General features: G+C 42.5%; 1 protein-coding gene across 2 annotated transcripts; it reads right to left on the minus strand.

Annotated features, from left to right (window-relative positions):
* Positions 1-946: 946 nt before the first annotated feature.
* On the minus strand, positions 947-24790 carry mtr (5-methyltetrahydrofolate-homocysteine methyltransferase). 2 transcript variants are annotated; one of them, XM_026177556.2, is made up of 33 exons: positions 24502-24790; positions 23653-23864; positions 23452-23541; positions 23064-23133; positions 22880-22972; positions 22418-22524; positions 22166-22225; positions 21309-21403; positions 21099-21199; positions 20844-20905; positions 19425-19492; positions 19267-19346; positions 18806-18918; positions 18535-18675; positions 17752-17937; positions 17494-17673; positions 17011-17127; positions 16591-16731; positions 16435-16524; positions 14729-14881; positions 12943-13050; positions 12552-12652; positions 9566-9633; positions 8582-8702; positions 7129-7210; positions 6667-6765; positions 6387-6462; positions 5536-5691; positions 4648-4847; positions 4299-4499; positions 3583-3775; positions 2545-2657; positions 947-2240 (listed from the first exon to the last, which is right to left on the minus strand). In XM_026177556.2, exons 1-33 carry the CDS (start codon positions 24542-24544, stop codon positions 2151-2153), a joined length of 3810 nt encoding a protein of 1269 aa, XP_026033341.1. In that variant the 5' UTR covers positions 24545-24790; the 3' UTR covers positions 947-2150. The 2 variants fall into 2 exon arrangements, with proteins under 2 accessions (XP_026033341.1, XP_080161804.1); XM_080305678.1 differs by having other exon boundaries at positions 24470-24656.
* Positions 24791-25495: the final 705 nt, after the last annotated feature.

The following is a 25495-nucleotide window of genomic DNA, read 5'->3' on the forward strand; positions in this document are numbered from 1 at the left end:
CAATGGGAAGAGTGGGGAGGAAGAACTACCATTTAATGGGAAGAGACCCGTAGCAGAGCAGAGAACAGAGGAAAAGAAACCACAAACAGGACAAACGAAAGAGTCTGAATAGAAATATTAGCTTTTCCTTCTTTCCTGACCGTCTTTGTCACAGTGAAAATTTTAGCATCTTCAATTCTGCCACTTCCAGGTCCACCATTTCCAAACCACCAATCACAGCAGGTCTCAGTATCATCTTGTTAACCTTCCATTTCATGCCTGACACTCATCTCCACCCACTTCAACCTACCTGCCCTTTCTTCTTCACTTCTCTTGGTTTGGATGCTTAAGCCCAGGTACGTAAGACTGATCTACGCTCACTGCCTCAACTCTGCATTTCTACCCCCCCACACACACACACACAAGCTTTCATTCCTTTCCCTCCAGGCTCTTGGACACTGCTGCCTAAGCTCATCTGTCATCACTATTGCAACCAGAAAGAAGCTCCGAGCTGATCCCTGATGTATTCTTCACATTGACCTGCACCACACATCTCACTGTCCTTGTACATCCCCTGTATCATCCTCAAATACTTCTCCACACCTCCCGACTTTCTCAGTTCCCCTCTTGGCAGCCTATCATATGCCTTCTCTAGACAAAGACTCAGTGTAACTCCTTTTGTTCTTCTCTGCATTTCCTCCCTCAACACCCTCAAAGAGAATACTGCATCTGTAGTATTCCTACAGCCCCTGACAAGGACCAGCTAAAGATGCCATCTGTAGTAGTCCTCGGCATGAAGTCATTCTGGTCCCGACCAATCATCAGACCTCTCTTCTTATCCCAACTTTCAGGTTTGTGTTATGGGCATCGTCCATGTCAAAGACAGCTTCTGTTTTCACAGATGGACTTTTTGCTTCTACAAAAAGGTGAATCTGAAAGTTAAACTCAGAAAAAAGACAGAGCCAACTTTAAGCTTAAGACTGGTTTATTTTTAATTATCAGAAATCCACAGTCTTCTATGTAAAAATAAAGGGGACTGAGAAGGTATCAAAGTTCCATAAAAACGTTGAACAGACACTGCAGCATTAAGATTTGTAAAGAGCACTTAACCAGCAAATCTTTCAACTGTCGAATCTCCTGATTTGACATCTGAACATGGCTGCACCCCGAGCGGTTTAAGATCAACACTGGCTGCCATCATAATGACACTGAAAAAATATCCAGAAACCTTTTTTCATGGTTTATGTCAGAAAATGTTCTTAACAACAATGCTGTCACATTTCTCCTTTAGTCTGCCAAGTATCTATAACTGATCCATAAACTACATTTACTTTGATAAAATGTTTAGAAAACCAACTACACAGAAATCACAATGTAAACAGTAGTGATCACAACCCTTGTGCTGAAATATTACAATAGTCTGACTAAAGCAACTAGCACCAAAATTATTTGGCAGAAACAGCATTATAACCTGACATAATCCGTCTTCTTTCCCTAAATGTGCAGACGAAGAACAGTTGTTTGAAATGTTTTATGTATATGTTGTTTTTAAACTTGAACAACATGCTGTCATTACGAGTGTGTTATCTATTATGCCAGCACATTTCAGTTTCCATATAAGATGCTGCTAAAGTTTTAGAAATAAAATGACCAACGTGAAATTAAAAGTTGAACACATTCTGTGTTTGTCTACAAATCTTCTCTTTACAAATAAAAAGCTAAAGTAAAATCAGTTGGTATTAACGAGCCCTCGTGAGAATCATTGGTTTGATTTGATCTCTTCTGTGCTTCACTTCTTCTCAGTGATCTTTGTTTGAGGGCATGTGTAAATGGTCTTCTCCAACAAGTATTAAGCTTTAATTGCACATTTGGAAATCGGCCATTGAATGTGCAGCAAGAGCAGCAACAGCAGTTTTAATTAAGCACTTTGCTTTTTCAATTTTTTTTAAAGAAAATACCACTATGTGCATCTGTGCAGTACCCGACAGACGGATGAACTGTCAACAACTGGCATGAAATGTTTTCCTGTAGTGTTTATCGTAATAGAAAAGTCTGAGGCCCTGTGTCTTTGTACAGGGATGTCAGTGAGAGGGAGTGACAGCAGTTACAGCAACAACTCATGGGAGCCAAAGTGGAATGGTTGGACTGTAAACTGGATCCTCTGTTGCAGCTTACACTTCATTGTCATAACCCAGGATGGGAGCGAGCCATCTCTCCACCTCCTCCACATTCATCTCTTTCCTGCTGGCATAGTCCTCCACCTACAGATGAGATGTGCACAGAGGCCACAAGTTTAGCTCTTGTTTGGGAAGAGACCCGCAGCATATCAACGAAGTTTGGCCAGTGTATGAGCAGAAAGATTCAGGCAGAAATGGAGCGCATAGAGAGACCAGGACATGGACAAAACAGAAAGCAGCACAGGAACTGGACATCTCTCTTTTTCAGGTTTAAGACCTTAAGAAATCATGACCTGCAGATATTAGATTAAAAACAGTCTGTTAAATGAAACTATAGTTGACACATGTTCAACACTGATGTACAGTGAGGCACATTATCAATGGATACCTGCTCCTTGGTGATCTTTCCAACAGCAAAGTATGAAGCCTGAGGGTTGGAGAAGTAAAGTCCCGACACAGAGGCGGCAGGTGTCATGGCCAGGGACTCTGTCAGACCAATGCCTACAGTCACACACAAATGCACAAGTAAACACAAAAAGAAAACAAACACCCACACAACCCTACGCACACATGGAAAAAATATAGTAAATAAAATGTCCATGAGACAGACAGCAGATCAGTGTGTTGCATAAAAAACTACACCTAGCGTGGTTAGCCTCTCAACTGACATTTACGGGGTGGTTTTTAAGCCGTTGCGTGCACTACATCTGAGGAGATCATTACCTGCTCAGCCTACCCGTGCTCTGTTCTGTTTGGCACCCTGTGCAGATGCAACACCCGACCTCAAGCACACAGGTATATAAAAGCACTCTCACCTGTATGCTTTTTGCATGAGTGTGACTTTTCCTCTAAAAGGTGATTTGAAGCACATGAATGCACAATATCAACATACTGTCATCGTGATAAATAGGTGTAGAGAGTCACCTGAATCCATGTCCTGGTTTAGTTATAAAAACTGCAGCTGGAGTTTGGAGGCTGTGAAACTAAACCCCTGATTGTGGATTATATGCAGTAATGTGATTTGATCAAATGTTCATGATACAAATGTGAATACAGAAAGATATTTATGCATATCTGATTATTTTCATAGGCTATGAACATTTGCACACAGGCAGAAAACTGGAAGATTTCATTTGAAATTTGTACAAAATGAATATCTGAGGTTCATCCAGACTGTTCCACACTCCTCAAAGGTTCCAGTTCATGCTGACATCACAGCATCACGCAGCTGCTGCAGAATTTCACTTCACAAACCAGTAATTCTGATTATTTACTGCAATACTTTGTCGTCAAAAATACTTATGGAAGTTAAAGACGTCTGTCTAAGCTAATCCAACCCACTCATCTGTTCAGCATAACGTTTGTACTTAAGCAACAATGGATCCGTTTCAGGGAGTCAGATATGATGTGGTTTTGGTGTTCTCACCAGTCTTCTCCTGGATATTAGCCAGGCTCCACATCATAGTCTTCTCTGTGTGGTCGGGCTGGCTGGGGTAGCCAGCTGCCGGTCTGATTCCTTTGTACCGAACTCTGTGGAGATCCAAGGTATGCAGAGCCTCATCTGTGCTGTAGCCCCACAGCTCCTTACGCACACGAGCATGGAGCTCTTCAGCAAATGCCTTCATGGTGGACAGATGGACAAAGAAGAAACAAGTGAATGGAAACAATGCCTCTAAATGGGTGTTTATAACCTGGACACACTGTTCCCATATTGTATCCAGCTGCCTCTGGATACTGGAGACATCAAAGGACTATATGCCCGCAAGCACAGATTAAAAAGTAGGGTGTCAGCTGGAAAAGCATATACAGAAGTTCCCTTCCCTAAACGAAACTGTAGACTCTCATACTCCATTGTTCATCAGACTTTAGCAATCCCAGCTGAGATCAGAGCAGTATAATGTAGATGAGCGCTAGTAGTCAATGCAATGGCTGAGAGCTGAAACCAAGCACCTCTAACATGAAACGCCTGCACCCCCTGCAGCTAATGGCTATGACTTAAAATTGCAAGCCATGAATTTGAAACAAAAAGAAGAAAGGATTTTTAAATGGTAACCAGCTGTTACCGTGCCAACATTGGCGCTTGTACTGTGGTATAATTACCAAGGAGGAAGGAAGTTTTTAATGTTTTACAGGAAACAGTACCTCAGCTAGTCGATCGGCCAGAGCCTTCACCATGATGCTATTATAGTCGTCTCCCTGAGCTTGAAACTGCTGACTCAGTTCTTCAGCTCCAAACACACCCACAGCAAACAATCCAATGTAGTCTGCCACACCGCTGTCTACAGGGGCCACAAAGTCAGACACACACAGGTACGGCTCGGAGGAGGAGCCATCCTTCTCCACCTGCAGCACAAACACACAACACTGTTGAAAGAGCGCTGACAGAAAGGAGACGTTATGTGTTTAAAAATGAACATATTACAATACTTCGATTATACAGGACAAGATGTTAAAGGTGTCTGTCGCAGCAGGATAAATCACAATCCCTCACCTGCTGCCGTAAGCCGTGGAACGTGGCGATGGGTTCTGTGTCCCCGTCCACTGCAGCGTCATCTTTGTACACCCTGATGTCGTCGCCGTTACTCTGGGCGCGCCAGAATCCCACCAGGCCCCGCCCCTTTAGTCTGCAGTCATCAATCATCTGGTGGATCAGCTGCTGGGCATCATCAAAGAGTTTGCGAGCTTCTGAACCTGCAGTAGCCAAAGATCACGAGTTCAGTGGCTTTCCCTGAATTCTTCCACTGTTTGCTCTTCTTGAAGCTTCATACTTTTATTCTAGTTTTCAAGACATGAGACCGTTTGTGATGAGGCTTCTGTGACAGGTTTTCACTGGATTTCTCAAGGACATCATTTTCTGATACTGCTCATTTGCTGTCGACATTTTTCTTTCCACTTGTCCAGTTTCCTTACATTTTTGAGGAAGCGCCGCACACGCCCAGACAAGTTTTTAGTTAATAGCTCTTTGGAAATGGCCCTGTTGCTGTAAGAACACTATTTCCTGCCTGTCAAGCTGTGTTATCTTTGCCGTGTGTTTTTGCAAGAGGCTGCTGGTAGCACAGCGGCCAAGTTACAAATCAGGTACAAGAACTGGGCCCAAAACGAGTGGAAAGGGGCTGTACGAAGAAAACCCCTGAAAGACCTTCAGAAAGCCTTAAGAACACTGGGAAGCAAAATGTAATCAAATAACAGGGCGGTTCAAGACTTATTTATGGCTTAGTTTGTATGGTCTGATTCATTAATCAGTAAAATGTGACTTTTTCCCTCTCCTGCACTCCACTTGTATCCATTTATAATTGAATTTTAACCATTTCCTACAGTACAGGTGCAGTACATATTTATATATTTATATATTTCTAAATAACCCTGACTGAGCTTGTACCAACGGTCTTGTCATTGAAGATCTTCGGGTATCCCCTGTTGGGGTATTTTCCTCTCAGCTGCCACACATCAAAGAACGGCTTCCAGTCGATGAAGTCCAGCAGGCTGTTCAGATCGTACAAGTCAAACACACGAGTGCCCAGGAACTGAGGACAAACTGAAACACAGAGAAGTCTGCTCACAGTTCTGTATGTGCTTGTTTCAGCACCTGAAACCAAGGACAACGAGGGCTGCAACCATTCATAGAGTAATTCAAATAATTAGATCATTTAAAAACAATTCTCAACACAAAGTCTCTGCTTCGAGGCTCTGCAGTGCGCAGAAGTTTTAAACAGTGTAAATGTGACCGTTTCACCCACATCTGCTACTAAAAACAATCTGCAATACAAACGTATTTAGGAGCAGTGCACGAGTAAAAGGTCAGAGTCTGCTCACACGCCACGAAGAGCAAAGAGGCGGAGCCGTTACCGAGGTGTCCTAAACAGCAGCGCTGTTCCTGTGATTATCATTAAAGACTAGCAGGCGTCCTTCATCGAAGCACCTGATCAACGAACTCTGTAGCTGCTCCATCCACTGCTCTTTATTTTACACAATCTGCAGTGATCTGCAGTGCAGTCCAGAAGAAACTCTGAAACACCCGCATTTTTCCCTTTTATATATTTATTATAGCTCACTAATAAGACAAAAGTATTTCTCAACGATTACTCGATTAATCGATGGAATTATTTACAGATTATTCGACAGCTGCAGCCCTAAATGCAACATTTCAAACTTCATCAAATGCAAATATTTTAGCACCTAATTAAAATGACACATTAGGTAACAACTACTACTGGTCATTGCTTGACTTGCCTGGCTGGGGCAGCGAGTGCCAGTCTACCTTTAATGCCTTCTCTCTCGCCTGGGACAGAGACAGGTAACAGCGATCCTGAACACACAGGGAGACAGTTGATTATGTCACAAGTATAACTCGGTGTCATCTACATATTTATTCACATGTGCCACGAACAGTCAAGTATGTGATTTCATTAACAGCAGCTCCGCTGTACAATGGTAAAGGGTGGAGAAACCACCGTTTGGTCACAGGAAATGTTCCATGTTTGGTTTCTTTTTCTCTACTGGCTGCTTTTACCTTCAGGGAATCATAGTGCTCTTGTCTGATCTCCTCATACTCCTCTTTCAGCTCCTCGAAGTACTCTTCCTTTGCCGTTTCATCCAGCAGCTGTGAACACTGAGACAGCCCGGGGAAACCGTGAAGTCAACACCACATTTTGTACTCCTTAAACAATGTGTAACCACACAAAGCCTGTGTGCTGGAAAAACTGATTTACATCCTGTACGGTTTAAAACTGAACCACACAGGATTTTTAGACAATTTGGAAGATTTTGCTTGATTGGTGCAAAAAGCTGAACTTCTCCCCTCAAAGCAGTATTAGCTATAACATGGATCATTTTATTTAGATTCATTTGAGGCTAGTACTGTCATTTCAAGTCAAATGTGTATAGAAACGTTCCCAATTTTAATGTTGTTTTTTTGCCATCCATCGTTCTTGATTATGGAAAAGTTGGAGTCAAGGCAGGCAGATGTTCTTACCACCACCACACTCCTGGAAGCATCCAGAACATGGATAACAGGGCAGCTGTAGCGAGGGGCAATCTTCACTGCTGTGTGTACCCTACCCAACACAAAGTACAGGTTATTATTCGACTGCTGCACTTCTGCTTACAGAAGGATTGTCTATACAAACAAATAAGGAGGCCCTGATGCTCTTATAGCCTCTCGAGGCTGCCTCACTTTTGGAGTCAGCCTCGAGTGGCTAGAAGATGAACTGCATCAGTGAGTCGATCCCAGTGGATACAACAAAAAAAGCTGTTTTCTGTCTGGATCGAAAAACAAAAGAAAACAACTGTTTCGGTCTCTGTGGACAGTTTCCAATGTTGTGACAACTCTGAAGTTACATTTGAACTAAATTATCTACATGCTTGAGAATGGAGCTGGGCTACTTTAGGAAATTACAGTATATTACTCACTGCAAAGCCTACAGCGATTCTGTGCAGCGTGCTTCACGTGTTCCACATTTTGTCATTTCTTCCAAAGTAGATTCATTTTTTACGTCCCCTTGGCTGAGTGTGAGGGTCATTGTCCCGTTGGAGCCTTCACCCCAGTCCCAGGTCCAGAGCTCTCTGGAGCAGGTTATCATGAAGGATATCTTCCTCTTGACCCTGACTAGTTCCTGCTGCCAAAAAACATCCCCACAGCATAATGCTACCACCACCATGCTTCGCTGTAGGGATGTTACTGGCCAGGTGAAGAGCAGTGCCTGGTTTCCTCCAGACACGAAGCCAAAGAGCTCAACCGTTCTTTCATCAGCTCCGAGAACTTTCTCGTGGTTTCTTTGATGTGCTGTACCTTTAACTTCTCCACAAAGTAATGCTGGATTTTTCCAGAGTGACCCCGATTGCTCAGATTGGTCAGGTCAGCTCTTAGAAGAGCCCCGATGGCTCCAAACGTCTCCCATTTACAGATGACGGCGTCCACTGAGCTCACTGAACTCTTCAATGCTGCAGAAATGCTTCTGTATCTTGACCCAACTCTGTCTTGGAGGTCTATAGACAATTCCTTACAATTCCTTGGACTTCATGGCTTTGTTTGTGGGCATACGCTGACAACTATAATTCTCATTATGGGATATTGTCCACAGAATTGTTAAAAATTCATTTAATCAAATTTTCTTTCTTTTTTCCCCCTAAATGAAAGTCTGTATATTGTTCACATGATCAAAATAAATTGAACACAAACGTAAAAAAAATCAGGCTGTAACAGGACAAAATGTGGAACAACTGAAGCCCTGTGAATACTTTCTGTCAGGCCTGCAAGGCTTTTGCAAATTCTTCCTTCCGTTTTCATTGGGGACTCTAAATTCGCCCCGAGATAAAATATGTGGGCGACCGTTAGTGCATCTCCTACACGTAACCTTCGACTTGAACTTTTCAGTACATTGTATCTAGTTCAGAATTAGAGCTTTGTGATTGTAGGTATGCAATACTTTGATGTGGTGGCTCCTCCAATCAGCAGTGGTGTGGTCATTCCCAGTCTCTCCATCTCTTTGGCCACATAGATCATCTCATCCAGAGAAGGGGTGATAAGACCAGACAGACCAATGACATCTGAGGTACCAAAGCAAGTACACAAATGCTGTTACAAACTAATAAGTCTTAATCCTGCAACAATACTTTGAGCTTTTGCTTAAAAGGGTCTTATTGAAAAATGCAGGCTAAAATGACAACACGCACAAGTGCTCAGCTTTAGGATGCAATCAACTCAGGAAATTCTTTAAATGTATATATTATTTTCTTCATCTATGCATAGAAAGAAAATGAAAACCTGTGAAAACCTGCTAGAGAGAAAAGTCTAAATAAGACTCCATGCACAGCTGTGCTCACACACTAATGATTAACAGGATCAACCAGTTATTTTCTAACCTTTCACTACCCAAGGCTGCTATTGTTTACGGTCATATCATGATTAGAAGTTGTCCTGCTTTTTAATAAGTTAGTACACAAAAGCAACAAAATATCCCATCATCATGCAAGATTACAGACTCGTCACTGCTCTATCGTTAGGACAATAACCTGACAGGAGCATTATATATTAATCCTTATAGAACAATTAAATTGCTTCGGGACTCTCAGACTCTGTATTTCTTACTGATACTTACCATGGAAACACTCAACTGGCTTCCAAATTTAGGGAACAACAGTTATATATCACACAAGTCAGAATAAATCCTGTAAACTTCTCCTTGACACATCATGGTATACCCACGAGCAGCTCCACCACACAGGCTGAGTAACTTTCATTCTGCCTAAAAGGCAAAAACTAGGCTAAAGATATCCAGCTACTGCTTAAATGCCAGCAACGTCCAGTAATGAATGAAGGCCGCTTGGATGAACATTTTAACATTATTAAATAAACCTCTGTGAAATGAAACTTTCCATAACGTTTCTGTCAGTCTGATCTTTACAGTTACCTGCTTTCTGTGTAACGGCCTCTCTGAGGATCTGATCACATGGAACCATTACACCCAGGTCGATCACTCTGCACGAGAACAGCAGAAGCAGCAGGAGAATCAGTTTGGTCTGTTTCAGCTGCATACAGGAAGCATGTGAATATAATGCATATGCATTGTTGTTCCTAGAGTATTTAAAAGTAGAATGGGAGGCAGAGCCTTCAGTTTTCAGGCCCCTCTTCTGTGGAACCAGCTTCCAGTTTGGATTCAGGAGACAGACACTATCTCTACTTTCAAGATCAGGCTTCAAACTTTCCTTTTTGCTAAAGCATATAGTTAGGGCTGGACCAGGTGACCCTGAATCCTCCCTTAGTTATGCTGCAATAGACGTAGGCTGCCGGGGGATTCCCATGATGCATTGAGTTTTTCCTTTCCAGTCACCTTTCTCACTCACTATGTGTTAACAGACCTCTCTGCATCGAATCATATCTGTTATTAACCTCTGTCTCTCTTCCACAGCATGTCTTTATCCTGTCTTCCTTCTCTCACCCCAACCAATCACAGCAGATGGCCCCGCCCCTCCCTGAGCCTGGTTCTGCTGGAGGTTTCTTCCTGTTAAAAGGGAGTTTTTCCTTCCCACTGTCGCCAAAGTGCTTGCTCATAGGGGGTCATATGATTGTTGGGTTTTTCTCTGTATCTATGAAGCGCCCTGAGGAGACTTATGTTGTGATTTGGCGCTATATAAATAAAATTGAATTGAATGCAGTACTGACGATGGAAGAAGGATAAGAAACTATGAAAGAACCCAGGACAGCTTAGTGGAGATGTTTATCGTGATGTGTGTAGTTATGGATTAACCAGTTGGCCTGGGCTAGCAGTCATCAATTAGAATTTAAGACAAAGATGGTCATTAGTACCAGTGGAAACCCACCACCATGGTACTCCAGCATACACAGTCCATGTCTTATTTTGTCTTTATGGGAACTATTTTATTTTCCTAATATTCTCTGAGAATGTAAAAATTATTACACAACTGCAGAAATTCTTATTTAAGAGTGCAAAAATAAATGAAATGAAAATAAATATTCAGTTGTTCAGTTAGCGATTCACAGTGAAGGATTGTTCATGTCGCTCAGCATTTAAGTGCAGCAGCACACACGCACTGAACTACAGCTGTTAAAGTAGGGCTGCTCAATTAATCGAATTTTAATCACGATTACGATCTGGGCTTTCAACGATCATTAAAAATGACTGAGCCGATTATTAGCACCTCCCTCGTGCTTTACTCTCGCGCTGCTCCGTGTGGCAAATCGAGCGCACCTCTCTGCATTTCGAACACCTGTCACAACAATTAAGAGGACCCGAGGGAAGCTCGGAAAGCTCAGCAGAAGTTATTTGGAGAGGAGAGTGACTGCTGTTGGCTGAAAAGAGGTAAAAAGCTTCAGTGGTGTGGAAACATTATGGGTTCAGTCAGACGTGGATCAAGTAGACACAGTGTGTAAACGTTGCTACGGTGTCGTAGCTGCACCACAGAGCAACACTGCAAAGTTCACTAAACATAGATGTTTACATTTTTCATTTATTTCTTATATTGCAAACATTTGCACATTATTTTATAGTATTTTTTTAAAGTCATTATTCAATACATTGTTATTGTTAACCCTTTAAATCCCTGTAGAACCGGAACCGTGTAAGCTAGCGCAATAATTTGTTTTGCATATGAAACCGGAGGAGTTGTACTTACATCTGATGCCATCAGCTTGTCCTCGGTCACGGTTTCCTTCCACATATAGTTTTGCAAAAATTGCATAAAAAGCGCTTGCAGGAACAAAAACATAATATTCCAGAAACACGCTTTGCCGATCCGACCAGCTGTTCGTAACACTTCCCACAGTGAAACAGACATCAACACGAACTATCTCATGTCCGCCATTTCCTGTCCGAAACCGGAAGTGATGTCATTTTTGCGGAAAATGTAGTTTTTTACTTGTAGGCCTTAAAAGCCTATACTGGTGTTTTTATAAGTCATGTTTGACTTTTCTGAATAGTTTCTGTGATGCTTAGAACTCGAATTCCACAGCTGGAAATAGTTTATTTTGATGCACCTGCTGTTTTCTTTGCAAATTTGCATCATAGGATTGTTTTTTGTTTTTCCTGCAGTATATAAAAATTGCTGCATCTCCAAAATAAAACTATGAAGACACTCAAAATAAATTTCCTGTTGTTGTAAACTATTTTTTGCAACTTTTTTGTATTTAAAGTTTTGAGGGATAAACCTCTTAAATTTCTCCAAGTAGAAATATATGTAAAAAACAAAAAACAAAAACGATTTTCAATTTTTTTGTAGTTTATTGCACTTTTTTGCAATTAATGTAGTTACTATGGACTTAATGCATACATATTATTAAAATATGGGCTATAACAGTTGTATAGCAACTTGAAATGCTCCCACAAATGGCACTACAACATGTAAAAAAATAATATAAGCTCTGGCGGACTTGGTTCTATGGTAGGTCTTAAAGGGTTAAATAAATATCGTCAAATAATCGAGATCTCAATTTCAGTGAAAATAATCGTGATTATCATTTTTGCCATAATCGAGCAGCCCTATGTTAAAGAGCAGTGAAATTTGGATGCTTTCTACTTCTCTCCCACAATGCAACACTAGTCCCTGTGGAGGATCAAAAGGCAATGTGAGGTGCGTTACATCACTTGACCTAGTGAGTGCACTGCTGACAGTACCACTGAGCTTAACATGTAGCCTCAGAGGACTGCAGTCTGTAAACAGAGGGATCACCCAGTTAGTGGAATATTAATGTTAATCCCCCCCAAGGCTGAAAAATGGCACTTTATTATAGTCTTGATGCATAATTTCAAATCCAATCGACTGGTTAAAGCAAGTACAAGTTCAGTCAGCTGCAGCCACTTAAGTGCTGCAAGTACACAGATTACAATGTAAATGTGTTTAGTGGGAAAGGCAAGACGCTCAGCAGCAAACTACTGTTACCTGAAGTTGTTGCAACCCAGCACTACGCCTACAATGTTTTTGCCAATATCGTGGACATCCCCCTTCACTGTAGCCAGAACTATGGTGCCTTGGTAGGGATCCTGCAGACAAAGAGAAAACAATGAGGGGAGGCCCACGGCAAACCTGACCACTCTGAGTGACATGGCTTATTCCCTCCAGCTTATGAAAACATTTGTAGAAACATTACATTTTGAGGCATTATTATCATTTATCAGTTATTCCAGTATTTGCTTGCTTTATCTTATTATTGTGGAACTCATATTCATGTAAGCTGTGAAAGTGCTGTACAGATTCTGCACACACAAAGCTTTTGGAAAAGAAAACAGTCAAAAATAAGAAGTGCTCTGAAGTCTCCTCTAAATGCACTGACCGTCTCATCACAGGATCCAGATGCAGCCATGAGCTCCTGCCTCTCCTTCTCCATGAAAGGAATCAAATAACTAACCGCCTTTTTCATAACACGAGCCGACTTGATGACCTGCAGACACATGACTGCTGACTCAGACATCTTTGCACATATAGGAAGAAACAGTCAAACGATTAATGTGTTTTGGTGAAGGATAAAAACCTCCTGGGGAAAGGTTCATACAAAGGTTCACTGAGATAAACTGAAGTCTTTCGAAGACACAAGTAAACTGCATTCACTACAACGAAGTTCCCAATCCTGTTAAGTGTGGAAGCCGCACACACAAGGTCAATATAATCAGTGTAATTTTCTTAAACTGCTTATGTAATAATTATTTAATAATAACTATTTGATTGAAGTGAAGACCTTCTGGTTTCATTTTTAGTTTAAATTTTAATCTCTGGTTTAATAAGTTACTGCAACTGTCTGGGAGTGCGTCGTCTACGTAACTGAATCCTGTCTCCATCCACAAATCCCCAGTGCCTCAGTGCAGCTGGCCCCTACAACACCAACAGCACAACAAAAACTCCAGTAAAGGAAGTGGGCTCTGTGCTTATGTACTCCAGGACTGCTGCTGTAACAGGAGGATTATCGACTCACCGGAGTTAGAGGCGATGGCCCTTCAGTGCAGGCCCTTTCATTGCAGCCATCGTTTCCACTGCTTACATCTCCCACGATGCTAACAGGACACTGGACCATGCACAATAATATCAAGCAGGCCTACTAAGCAAAATGACTGTACTCTAATCCACCCACCCAACGTTATTGTCAAATATGCCGATGACACCACTGTGGGTGGGCTAATCTCTGATGGAGATGAGAGTGTACAGGACAGAGGCAGTGAATTTGTCCCGCCGATGCTCAGAAAGAAACCTGAAAAAACAACCTGAAACTGAGCGTCCTTCAAATAAACGAACTCGTCATGGACTTCAGGAGACACAGACAGCTCCACTGCCGTCTCATCATAAATGGAGAACGGGTGGAATCTGTCTCCACCTTCAGGTTTCTGGGCACCTACATCTCCGTCGACCTCACCTAGACCCACAACACCACTGCTGCATTTCCTCCGTGTCCTGAGGAAGAATAACTTGGATCAGAAGTTCTTGCAGCCCTCAGTGGAGAGCGTGCTCTCCTACTGCCACAACTGGGAACAGGAAGTAAGTAACACCGTCCAAAAAAATCATTGGCTGCCCTCTGCAGTCCTTGTAAGCCATCCCCGGATCCTTCTGTCTGAGGAAAACCAGGGTCATTACAGGTGACCCCTAGAAGCCCACCCACCCGCTGCCCTCTGGATGGCACCTCAGGTCAGTCAGGACTCACAAACAGCTTCTTCCTCTGGGACATTTGGACTGTTAACAAACACTAAAAGAAAATATTCATATTTCATCCCTGCACAGTTCGTGTGGAGCACCCACAATTTCACTGTACATGCACAATGACAATAAAGGCCTATTCTATTCTATTCTATTCTATTCTATTCTATTCTATTCTCATTCAAAGGAAAAGGGGATTTGGTGATGAACTGAGTTTCTTTATTAGCCATAATTACTTCTTTAGACAGTTTTATCGGATTTACTGAAATAAACTTGGGGATCTGTCAGGATATTTGACTAAAACTAAAACTGGTCATTTTATTTGAGACAAAGCAAAGCTAAAGTTGTTCCCACACTGTGCCACAGAAACGGTGTTCACCATGAAATTTGACCATAATCAGCTGCCAGACCACATGCACTCAAAGTCATCATCGTACCTGTGGCAGGAACATCTTTCCAGCTCCAAACAAGTCTCCCACCGCCTTCATGCCGTTCATCAGGGGTCCCTCAATGATACGAAGGGGTCGAGTGTAGCGGTGAACCTGAGCCCGACACTCTTCAACATCCTCCACCACATACTTCTCTATTCCCTAACAGCATCAATACAAGACGGACCATTAATAACATCTGGTGTTAGGAACATTTTCAAAACAAAGTCAATATATATAAATTTCATATGTGGAATTTGAGGCAATGTTTGAACATGAATACTTCCCAAACTATTAAAGATAAAATCCAGACATTTTCACTCTCCCTCCTTAGAGTAAAGTAAATTAGGATGTGATCATTAGAACAGATACGTCTAAAACTATCTGCCACGGCCTTTCAAGTTCCAAAACAAAAAATACTCCAAAAAAGGGCGTGGGCGGCAAAGGGTGGTTTGTTTCAGAACGCACTTCCGACTTGATTCTTTGAAAAATAAATGCTGTTTACTTCATGGCAAAATAAAACCCAAAAATCAACCCAATCATTTCTTACAACTTAGATGTAAATGAAACTTAATCCAACTCCACAAGTTCATAAAGTGTCAGTGTCCCACCCGACCACCAAAACCCCCCCAAAACATTTCCAGCACACCCCACAGCGTGCCCTTAATCTCTAAATTAATGGGAGGTTCCAAAAGTTACCAAACGTATCACGACGTCTTCAGTCTCAGCTGCTTTCCCCAACCCCAAGGTACATTTGGATAACGACTGAAACCAGCACTACTGGTGAACAAATGGGTGTGAGGTCAGTTCTTTGGATCATAATTATGCAACTTGTCACGACTATTGAAAAACAATTAACCGTTCACCTCACGAGGATCCGACAGAGACTGACAATGCTTCTACATACTCTTCACAAGGTGTTTGAATTAGGGCTGGGTATCGCCACGGATTTCTACAATCGATTCGATTTGAATCAGGGAAATTTTGCCTCAGACAGTCAGAAAAATTATACATCTCATCATTTAACAGTACATATCCATATTTTTCTATCTATAAAAAGAAAGCTGACACTGTGAGACTTCATCAGAGGTGTGAGCTTCACAGCAGAGGCCTTTGTGTCAAAGTGACTGAGGATAAAACAGAAAAACATGAAGCAGATTTTCCTGGCCTGGTTTTTTATAACTGCTTTAAAATATTCTGCAGTAGCTAAAAAAAACCATGAATCAGCATATGAACATAACCTGATGCTGCTGAAGTGAAGCAGAGCAAAGTTACAGAGGTTTGATTACAGACACAGCTGAGAGTCTCTGGCATCATTTTAAAGTTTACATTTCTTCAGTATTGAACAGCAGAAATGAGGCTTTCTTGGTCTTTTTCAGGGACGACAACAGTTGTTCTGGAGCAGTGGAGGTTGATCAAGCCTTGAAAGCCGCTGCTACTAATTCCAGGGATAACAACAGGTCCCACAACTCAAGCACTTTGTTTTCCAATCTGTGACTTTTTGTATACAATCTTTTGTTATTTATTACTATTTATATTTTATTCCTGCACAGCTGGTGTGGAGCTCTATAATTTTGTTGTACATGTACAATTACAATAAAAGGGCTGTTCTCTTTCATCCTAGGCACACAGCTCTACCTACTGGACCGCTCTGACAATTCTCTCACAACTAAAACCGTATTTTATTGTATAACAGAAACATCCGATTACCTTACCTTTATCAGAGCGTACTCCAGCCGCTCCTCTACACTTCCTTCCCTCCACTCGTCTGTCCGAATGATCTGCTTCCCTCCTTTGGTGTTGTTCTGTTAACAAACATCTGTCAAGCAAAGCAACAACAGCTTGGTGCTGCGTGACATGCGTGTGTGTACCTGTGCGTAGGCCAGCAGCTTCTCCGTAGCATCGCCATCTCTGTTCCAGATGAGGTTCTCACACAGTGTCAGCAGTTCCTTGTCGATGTCGTCATAAACGGGCAGGTTCCCTGCATTCACTATTCCCATATCCATACCGTTCTGTCGCGGCACAGCGGATAGCAACATAAAGCTAACGCAGACAAACTTCTTATTTCTAATAAGAAATGTGTAGCTCGTTACATTTGGAGGCAAATTTCATTGAACTAAAGATCATTTGTTGTTACAGAGTTCCAACAAGTACACTGCAAGTCTTTGTGAGAGCGTTCTGAATCTTCACATGCAGTTTCACTCTTTCTTTCTGTTTACGCTCACTACATCGAATAATAACAAAACACAAAAATGAAGGCCCGCACTACAACCGCTCATCTTCATGTTTACCTTGATAGCACGGTACAGAAACACCCCGTGCATAGCTTCTCTGATCACCTCCATTCCTCGGAAAGAGAAGGACAGGTTGGACAGACCTCCGCTCACCCTGGCTCTTGGCAATGTTTCCTAAACATCAACGCCGATGCAAAAACACATCACGGTTACACCAACCAGAATCAAAGGTTTGTGTTGTGATTAATGTGGATCTACAGAACTGATGGACTATTGAATAAAACTTCAAACAGCTGATTAGAATAGTTTAAGCACAGTTTCTAGCCTGTACAGTAAATATCACTTAATGAGAATTAATGCTGTTGTCCTTATACTTGAATGACCTTAAGGCATTTTTTAGCCCTGAAATCTACTAGTTATATAAGTTAGTTAGAAACACCAAACTACAGGAAGATAAAGGATGAGGTTTGTAAGTAATGTGGCTGCTAAAGCACAGATGCAAACTTTGAGGGATGAGATGAAGTTGTGTTGAGTCTCTACCTTAATAAGTTTAGTGGCCGCGATGAAGCTGATTGCATACTCGTTGTGTTCCTCCATGCCTGTACCAATGGTCAGGATGTTGGGGTCAAAGATGATGTTGTTTGGGTCGAATCCCACTTTGTTGACCAACAGCTTGTAGGCACGAGTGCAAATCTCCACTTTGCGCTCCGTATCTGTGGCCTGCAGAGGACAGCACGCTTATCAGCAAGTTCATGTGTGTCTGTCTGTGTGTCCACATGAGCGAAGGCATGTGCAAACCTGCCCCTCCTCATCAAAAGCCATGACCACCACAGCAGCTCCGTAACGCTTCACAGTGGCAGCTCGGAGCAGAAACTCCTGCTCGCCCTCCTTCAGACTGATGCTGTTCACGATGCACTTCCCCTGGCAGCATTTCAGCCCAGCCTCAATCACTGAGAAGTTAGAGGAGTCGATGCAGAGAGGAACCTGAGGAAGGGAAGAAGAGCTGAAGGGAAACAAAAACAGCCTGCAGTGTGTACATCATCATGTCCACTGATGCACTGATCAGATCAGGTATCGCTGACAACAGACAATCACGTCTTTACTACACTATTCAGTAGCAGCTTTGCTGCTCGCTGCCTCCATGCTCTGCTGCTAACAGCAAAGTGTCAGCGATACAGTCAACAGTATTTCATACCTGCACTACAGAACAGCTTTACTCTTATGTTTGGAAACTGCTGAACACAAAGACATCTCATTATCACTCAGCTTATCTCACAGAGTAGGAAAAGCATGAAGTGTAATACAGGACCGAAGCATATTGTTGTTTCAGCTAACAGAAAGACACTGATTGAAAGCAGCTTGGTGAAAACCTTGAGCTCATTCGTCAGTGTGCTCAGAGCGAAAGCTGAAGCTTGCTGATATTTAACAGGTGACAGTTTCACCATCTATGCAGGGGCAGGGGAGTGTTTGATAACCTCATCACACTCTGAGGCTCTGCTTACACTACGCCGGTCAGACTGTACTTCTATTTCTGTAATGTATGCTGTACTCATATGAATGTTTTGCCTTTGAATGTCCTACCCGAGCAATATCTGGCTCAGAAGCAATGAAGCTACAGAATCGAGCCATGGCTTTTGGTCCGTCTAGCATCCCTTCATCCATGTTTATATCCAGGACCTGAGCTCCCATCTCCACCTGGGCCTTAGCGATGCTCAGAGCCTCCTTCACATTACACAGAAAAGCCAGTTGAGAATTAAAAACCTAACAATCACAATCAAACTTCTGAAAGTGAACAGCATTAATGTTAAAAACAACACGAATAAATTCAGGTAATATTATTAAATTAAACTACCTCATAGTTTCCAGCCATGATCAGCTTAGCAAATTTGCGTGACCCAGCCACATTGCAACGCTCGCCGATGTTTACAAAGTTGGTGTGTGGGCCAACGGTGAACGGTTCTAAACCTGCAAACAAAAGAATATGTTGTGTCCTGCATGAAGTTAAATCAACAAGCAGCCCTTTAGCACAGCAAGCTTACAACAACTGCTTCTGTTCTGTCAAAGGTTCGGCATGTTTATACTCAATGTTAGGATTTCTTTTAAAGTTTGAAACTTTGTCTCCTGCTAAAGAAACCAGGAGATGGAAATGAAAGCAGAACAGCTTTGATCAGAACTCCTGAATTTATAAACCAACTGACAATCTCCGTTTGGAATTTTAACTCCCAGAGTGCAACGAGTTTCAAAGTCTGACGTGCAAACACCGTTTCTACCGTGTGTGTCGTTCTGCAGCTGTGTAACGAGAGGTTTTACTACCAGAGAGCAGCAAGTAGTCTTGATAAATATCAGCAGCAGGAGCTCTCGGCACACAGTGTCTGACTGCTTCAGCTATGGCTCTGTATGGGAGGAGGGAAACAGAAAACTGGAGTGTTATATTTGAGGCAGACGTTTTATTATGAAAATGTTATACTGACCTTATGTGTGATGGAGTAGTTCCACAGCAGCCTCCCACAATATTCACAAGTCCATCCATGGCAAACTCCTGCAGACAGGACACAGTCTTATGACTGATTTATGCTTCAGCAGGAAACTTACGTCTTAACCGGAAACCCATTTTAACCCAACACATTAACCTTCATTCATTCGTAGATCGCTGACCCAATGTGTAGCTACAGGTTATGTGGAAGGTTACAGCACAGGGTTAAAACGGCTGTGGCCATAACAACACTGTGTGCGCTGTTTTGTTCTGTGTCTCTTTACTGTGCTTAAGACTCTTTGCAGGTCCCTCCCCTAATGAAGAGTAGTGAGCAGCTGATTGGACCGTGGAACACGTGACCGCGTTCAAAAAGCCGCTCTGACAGCTCCCGCAGGAGAGAGAGAGAGAGAGTGGAGCGAGCAGCTTGACAGCCGACGCGGTCCTGACCCTGGTTTTCCAGCCTACACTGTTGCTGTGCGTTTGTGTGAGCGTGCTCAGTGAGAGCCGCTCCTGGTGCATTAACTTAGTGCTTAGGCTGAAGCGGAAGGGGTGAGCCACCTTTTCCTTTGGAACAGTTTTCTCCTGTTTGCCGGGTTAGGCAGCGAGGGTTAGTGTTGTCCTTGGTTTGTTCTGTTTCGTTCTTAGGGTTTAGCTAGTTTTCTGGTGGGACTTAGTTGGTTTGGTTTATTATTTTGGCCTGGGTTCACCCTGGAGCTGTGCTTCATTACCTTCAATAAAATCACCTCCTTTTACTCACAACTGGTTCTGGATGTTTGGCTTGGGAACCAGGGCGGGGATTTGTCTCTCTCTCCTCTACACGCCTAGGCTAGGGGCGTAACACTGGTTACGACAGACTTTCCACAGAAGTCCAAACAAAGTCAGCACAACTCCTCAGCAACCCCAGACAGGTTTTTGTCTTTTAATACTGTTTTCAGTCACACTGGATGGCAGCTGGCAGGCCTCCAGCTTAAGCTGACAGTAGCACCTGCATGGAAGCTGAGAAATGTAGTGCTGTCAATGAGGCCAGCTACAGGTGATCAACCTGGGATATCAGGATATCAGATTCAGGAGGAAATCAGGAGTTTCTCTTGTGAGAGTGTCCTAGGTTGACGTAGGGAAGGTTAACCAAGCATCTTTTTCCCAAGGTGGGAGAAGTCAGAGCTCCAAGAGGAAACCTGTGCGAGCACAGACAGATGATATTTAACAAACTCCACACAGACGGACCCCATCTGGGTTGGACCTCGGGACCCTCCAGCTCTGCGTCATCATTCTGTTCAGACGGTGTAAAGCTAATTGCTCTGACTCAGTCTAAGGGGACAAGTGGACCCTTCACTGCAGGGTCTAGGTTTTCTGTCCCTTCCTGTACTGCTTTACACCTAAATGTCACTCAGGAAAAAACAAACAAAAAAAATCAAACCTTTAAATTGGAGGCTGTTACTTGTGGAGTTTCATCGTACCCTCCAAATGTGTTGGGAAGGCCTAACAGAGAAAGATAACATGTAGATATGATGACATCACATCTTCCTGGAGGCTCTGAAAGATGTTGCAGCAGGAACTGCCTGGACTACATACACGATGAACCTGCTATACAAAGCTGTGGTGTGTCATCAGAATCATCATGGCTTCAGCATGTGTGGTTTGTGTGTCCTCTGCTGTTTACACAGTGTCTTACCTGCATTGGGATAACAGATAATGAAAGCTGTGGTGCTTTTGCCTATGGCCTCAATGAATGGTCTCATCTCTTTTGCCCCCAAAGCACAGTTCAGACCAATACTGCACAAAGAAAGGAGGAAGGGTCTTACTGGGAAGCCATTTGTATCACATCACTGGTTTGTTCTACATTTAGAAGAGCAGCTGTTTGGTTTGATGTACAGTAACTCACCAGAGCGGTTCAGCATGCGATACGCTCACTACAAAGGCTTCTCCGGTCTGACCAGACAGAGTCCGTCCACTGCGGTCCACAATGGTCCCTGAGATCTGTATGAGCACGGTAAGAATTTAATAGCAACTTATTAAGGCTGAACTGATTTCTTTAGAATCACTTTCAATACTTTTCAGCCAGTTCTAAAAACATCTTTGTTAAGCTTTAAAGGATTTTACAAAAATACAGAACAGAGAAAGTTCTTTATGCTGCATTTATTAGGTCTTGTTATAATCCTTCTTATATTTAAGTGTTTAAGAAAAGTCGTGGGACTATCAGCCTTTCTTTTGACACATGTGCAGTAAATGCTGCCTGTGGTGACACGTGGGCAGGTGCTGGAAAGGTTAAAGTCTGTCAGCAAACAGGATGAAGTGTCCTACGAGCTCCCGGCTGCACTGACACACAGTGTACCAACCACCACGGACACCAGCAGGTCACATGACACCCCAAATCATCAGCCTGTGGAAACGTCACACCGGGGACATTGTAGGACATAATAACGATACTTTTTGGTTAAATGTGTCTACAGTGTATTAAACTTTGGCTTATTTTTAAATAACTGATGCAAAACACCGGACTTCCTCAGTATTCTTATTTAGAAGACGCACCATTAATTAGTAGTGAACTGCAATACATTTAGAGAAACACTCATTTTTAGGAAACTATGAGCAAAGTTTCTAGGATGTGAGATTGAAACTAGAATACTCTGAAAATGAAGCCTTATGATGTGTGTTTGTCCACTCCTTGATCCATTCTAAGTGAGGTAAACAGTGTTTAAAAGTCGTGCAGCGTGGAGAAGAATAAAGAACCAGACTTACAAAGACTGGCTTTCGTTCGTAGCTCTTTTCAAATAACAGGTCGATCGCAAACAAGGCAGCCTGCAGATACAATGATCAAGTAGAAAGAGTGTAAAAAAGACTTGCATACAGTTCAAAAGTGCACTCTACTGGTGGAATAAGTTGAAATTCTAGTACTAGTACTTCATCTGTAATGAAGTGTACATCAGTGGGTTACTCAGTGTTAATCCTTTAACCTTAACATTACCACTATGTAAACAGGATGAGGGGTACCTTTGCATTGGCAGTGTCAAAGATGGTTTCCACTAGAAGGATGTCCACTCCCCCATCTAATAACCCTCGTACCTGCTCTGAATAGGCTTCTACTAGCTCGTCGAACGCTGCAGAAAACACACACACTTTATTCATTGCAGTTACATACTGTATGGTGCTTATTTGCACAATGACATCATTCAATCTGAGTGTACAGCCCAGAGTTACTTCACAAATCACACATATAATGAAGCATAAAACACCGGTGCTGGAATTCCTGACATTCCTCTTCCCGATCCTGCTAATATGTCCCTAACCCTAAGAGTCACGATATTATGCAAACAGTTGCAACATTAACTGCAGTTCATCAGCCAATCACGCATCTCTTCACACATGCAGCGACAAACCATCTCACCTATCTACATCGACAGTGTTTAAAAGCTAAAGCACAACGTTGGCTGAATAACCAGTGAGCAGTCTTACTGATGTTCCTGAAATCTGGTCTCTCCACACATGGTGAAACAGACAAGGTCTTATTGGTGGGACCCACTGCGCCAGCCACGTAGCGTTTATCCCCTGATAACAAACACAAAGGTGCTGATGAACTCTCTGACACTGCAGCATTGCACAAACACTGGTGACAGTAATGTGTGGCTGTACTGCTGACCGCATTGTTTAGTGACGTCGTCCGCTGCCCTCCTCGCCAGCTGTGCTGATGCTTTGTTGAGACGATAAGCCTACACAACACACACAGGTTTACACCTTAGAGCAACCCGTCATTACTTATTACTGAAATGATTATGTCTCATGTTTCAGTGGAAAAGGTCAGTGTAGTAATATACTTAAGATTAATTCAAATGTCTTTGTTACAGCACATACAATTGAGCTGAACAGTAAATAAATCAATATAATAAAAAAATACTGAAGACAAATATTTTACTGAGCTGAAACCTGACATTCACAAAAACGACTTCCTTCCATAAAAGGATAAATGACTCATAAATTCTAACATGGTTCCATGCAAGCCAAGCTGTGGTCAAGTAGGGACATCGTACCATGTGTTCAAGTCCGTAGTCTGCCTGGGCGATGGACGTGCTGCTGAAAGTGTTGGTCTCTATGATATCAGCACCAGCCAGCAGGTACTCCTTTAAGCAGCCAAGATGAGGAGAGCAAAGCTTGCACATAAATACAATTACACACCTGCACAGTGCAGGCGAAGTGCAAAGATTCCCATTTCGTTGACTGGATTAACCAACCTTGTGTATTTTGTAAATGATGTCCGGCTGTGTGATGCTGAGAATGTCATTGTTGCCTTTCAGCGGCAGTGTATGTGTTTTGAACTCCTCCCCCCTGAAATCTTCTTCTTCAAGCTTTTGCTGTTGGATCATAGTTCCCATTCCACCATCCAAGACCATGATCCTTTGCTGCAGCACTGCTCTCAGCTCTGACTCCAGTGGGCAGCTGCATCCTGAGCAGAAAGTGGGATGCAGTTATAGAATGACAAACTACATATTACACATAACAGGAGAAAGAAAGAGAAAAAAGTGATCCTGCAGGTGATAAATGTGAGACGGGTGGATTTTTATTCAGCATAACTTAAATATTCTTTGGATATTTTTTGGTTTTTTTACATATGCAGTACCACTACATGGTATATATACAAAGTGTACTTTTTATTTAAAGACTGGGTGACAGATTAGGGTGGGGTCTGGGGCTTCTGTGCTTTATTTCCAGCTGTCTGATGATTTGGTTTTACACCAGTTTGTGATTGAAACGCTTTTCTTTGTATAGAATAAAAAGGGAAAAAAAAACAGGCACGAGGCATTCTGCAAGTATTCAGGACTTTTCCCCTTTAATGTAAACACGCACTGACATGATTTGCATTTGGTTTTATACATAATAAAGTACATTATGGGGACATGTGAGCCACGTGCTTCACATCTGATTGTACAGCAGCAGAAGTACACGCTCTACCGCACACATGTGTGATACGAATGGAAACTTGCTGAACACGTGTTTCGTGCAGTGGGTCCCTGTACAGTAGCTGCAGCACCAAGTTTAGCAAACAGATACCTGTTACCGCGGCCAGCACTCCGCATATTTACCCGCTTCTGAGGAGAACGGCTGAAAGACGTTAGTGGGAGCCATGTTGTAAACAGCCTCACAGTCCGTCTGAGGAACACAATGATCTTTTTCGAACTTATCCAGTCGACTCGCTCCTGTTTTGTCGAAGCTTCTTCGGTGATTCGAGGGTCGCCGCAGCACTTCCGGTCTCTTTATTTCAAAATAAAGGTTTCAAAGGGGGAAAAGTAGCGTTTGGACACTGCTCAGAGCCAAGAGTTACAAAACTTTCCCTGTTACAATGTTCTAGGCTGACTCATTCCACGGACAGATATGAGATCAGTCTGCCCTATCTGGCGACTTGCCCACCCAATAAAAACTAATGCAACGTGAAACTGACTTTTGTTCAGCCAATGCAAAAAGCAGCAGTAACCCGTCTACTTCTTATTGGGTGCACCGCCCACAGCCCGCCTCGAAGTCCCGGGCTGCAAAATACAAAGTGTTCAAAGTAGTGATGGGATTTCCGGCTCTTTTTAGAGATCCGGCTCTTTTTAGAGATCCGACTCTTTCGGTTCGGCTCACTAAAAAGAGCCGGCTCTTTCGGCTCCGAACCGGCTCTTCAGGTTGTTTTGTTGCTTTAATTAATTTATTATTAACAATAATATAAAATTATGCACAAAAGGAATTACTAACATAAAAACAAGTGGTTTTATTTATATATGTTTATATATAAATATATGCGGTGGCCCCTACAGACAAAACACGTACAAACTCCAAAACACATTTCTAGCATGAACTGAACTTCCAAAGCCGAGCTACTAGATCACTTAAATTACACAATTGAAAGCATGTGTGTATTGTTTGTGTATTTATACACAGGCACTCATATATATATTCAAATAATTTTAAAAAAAGTTCATTTACCCGTTATTACCACACACCAAATCCGGTCGTTGGTACTTGCTGGCTTGTGTAGCCACAAGATAACAAAGGCTCAACACTGCGCCCAGCATCCTGGAGCACTTCTGTTGTCTTTTG

The sequence above is a fragment of the Astatotilapia calliptera genome, chromosome 8 (genome assembly GCF_964374335.1).
Source record: "Astatotilapia calliptera chromosome 8, fAstCal68.1, whole genome shotgun sequence".
Taxonomy (NCBI): Eukaryota; Metazoa; Chordata; class Actinopteri; order Cichliformes; family Cichlidae; genus Astatotilapia; species Astatotilapia calliptera.

What these genes read in the sequence shown, in the direction of transcription:
- mtr (XM_026177556.2), bottom strand. Translation starts at nt 24,544, where the DNA reads ATGGCTCCCACTAACGTCTTTCAGCCGTTCTCCTCAGAAGCGG. An exon ending in TTGACACTGCCAATGCAAAG is followed by an intron (nt 22,226 to 22,417) that starts GTACCCCTCATC and finishes TTGTATCTGCAG; the next exon opens with GCTGCCTTGTTTGCGATCGA. An exon ending in AGACTACTTGCTGCTCTCTG is followed by an intron (nt 18,919 to 19,266) that starts GTAGTAAAACCT and finishes TTTTGTTTGCAG; the next exon opens with GTTTAGAACCGTTCACCGTT.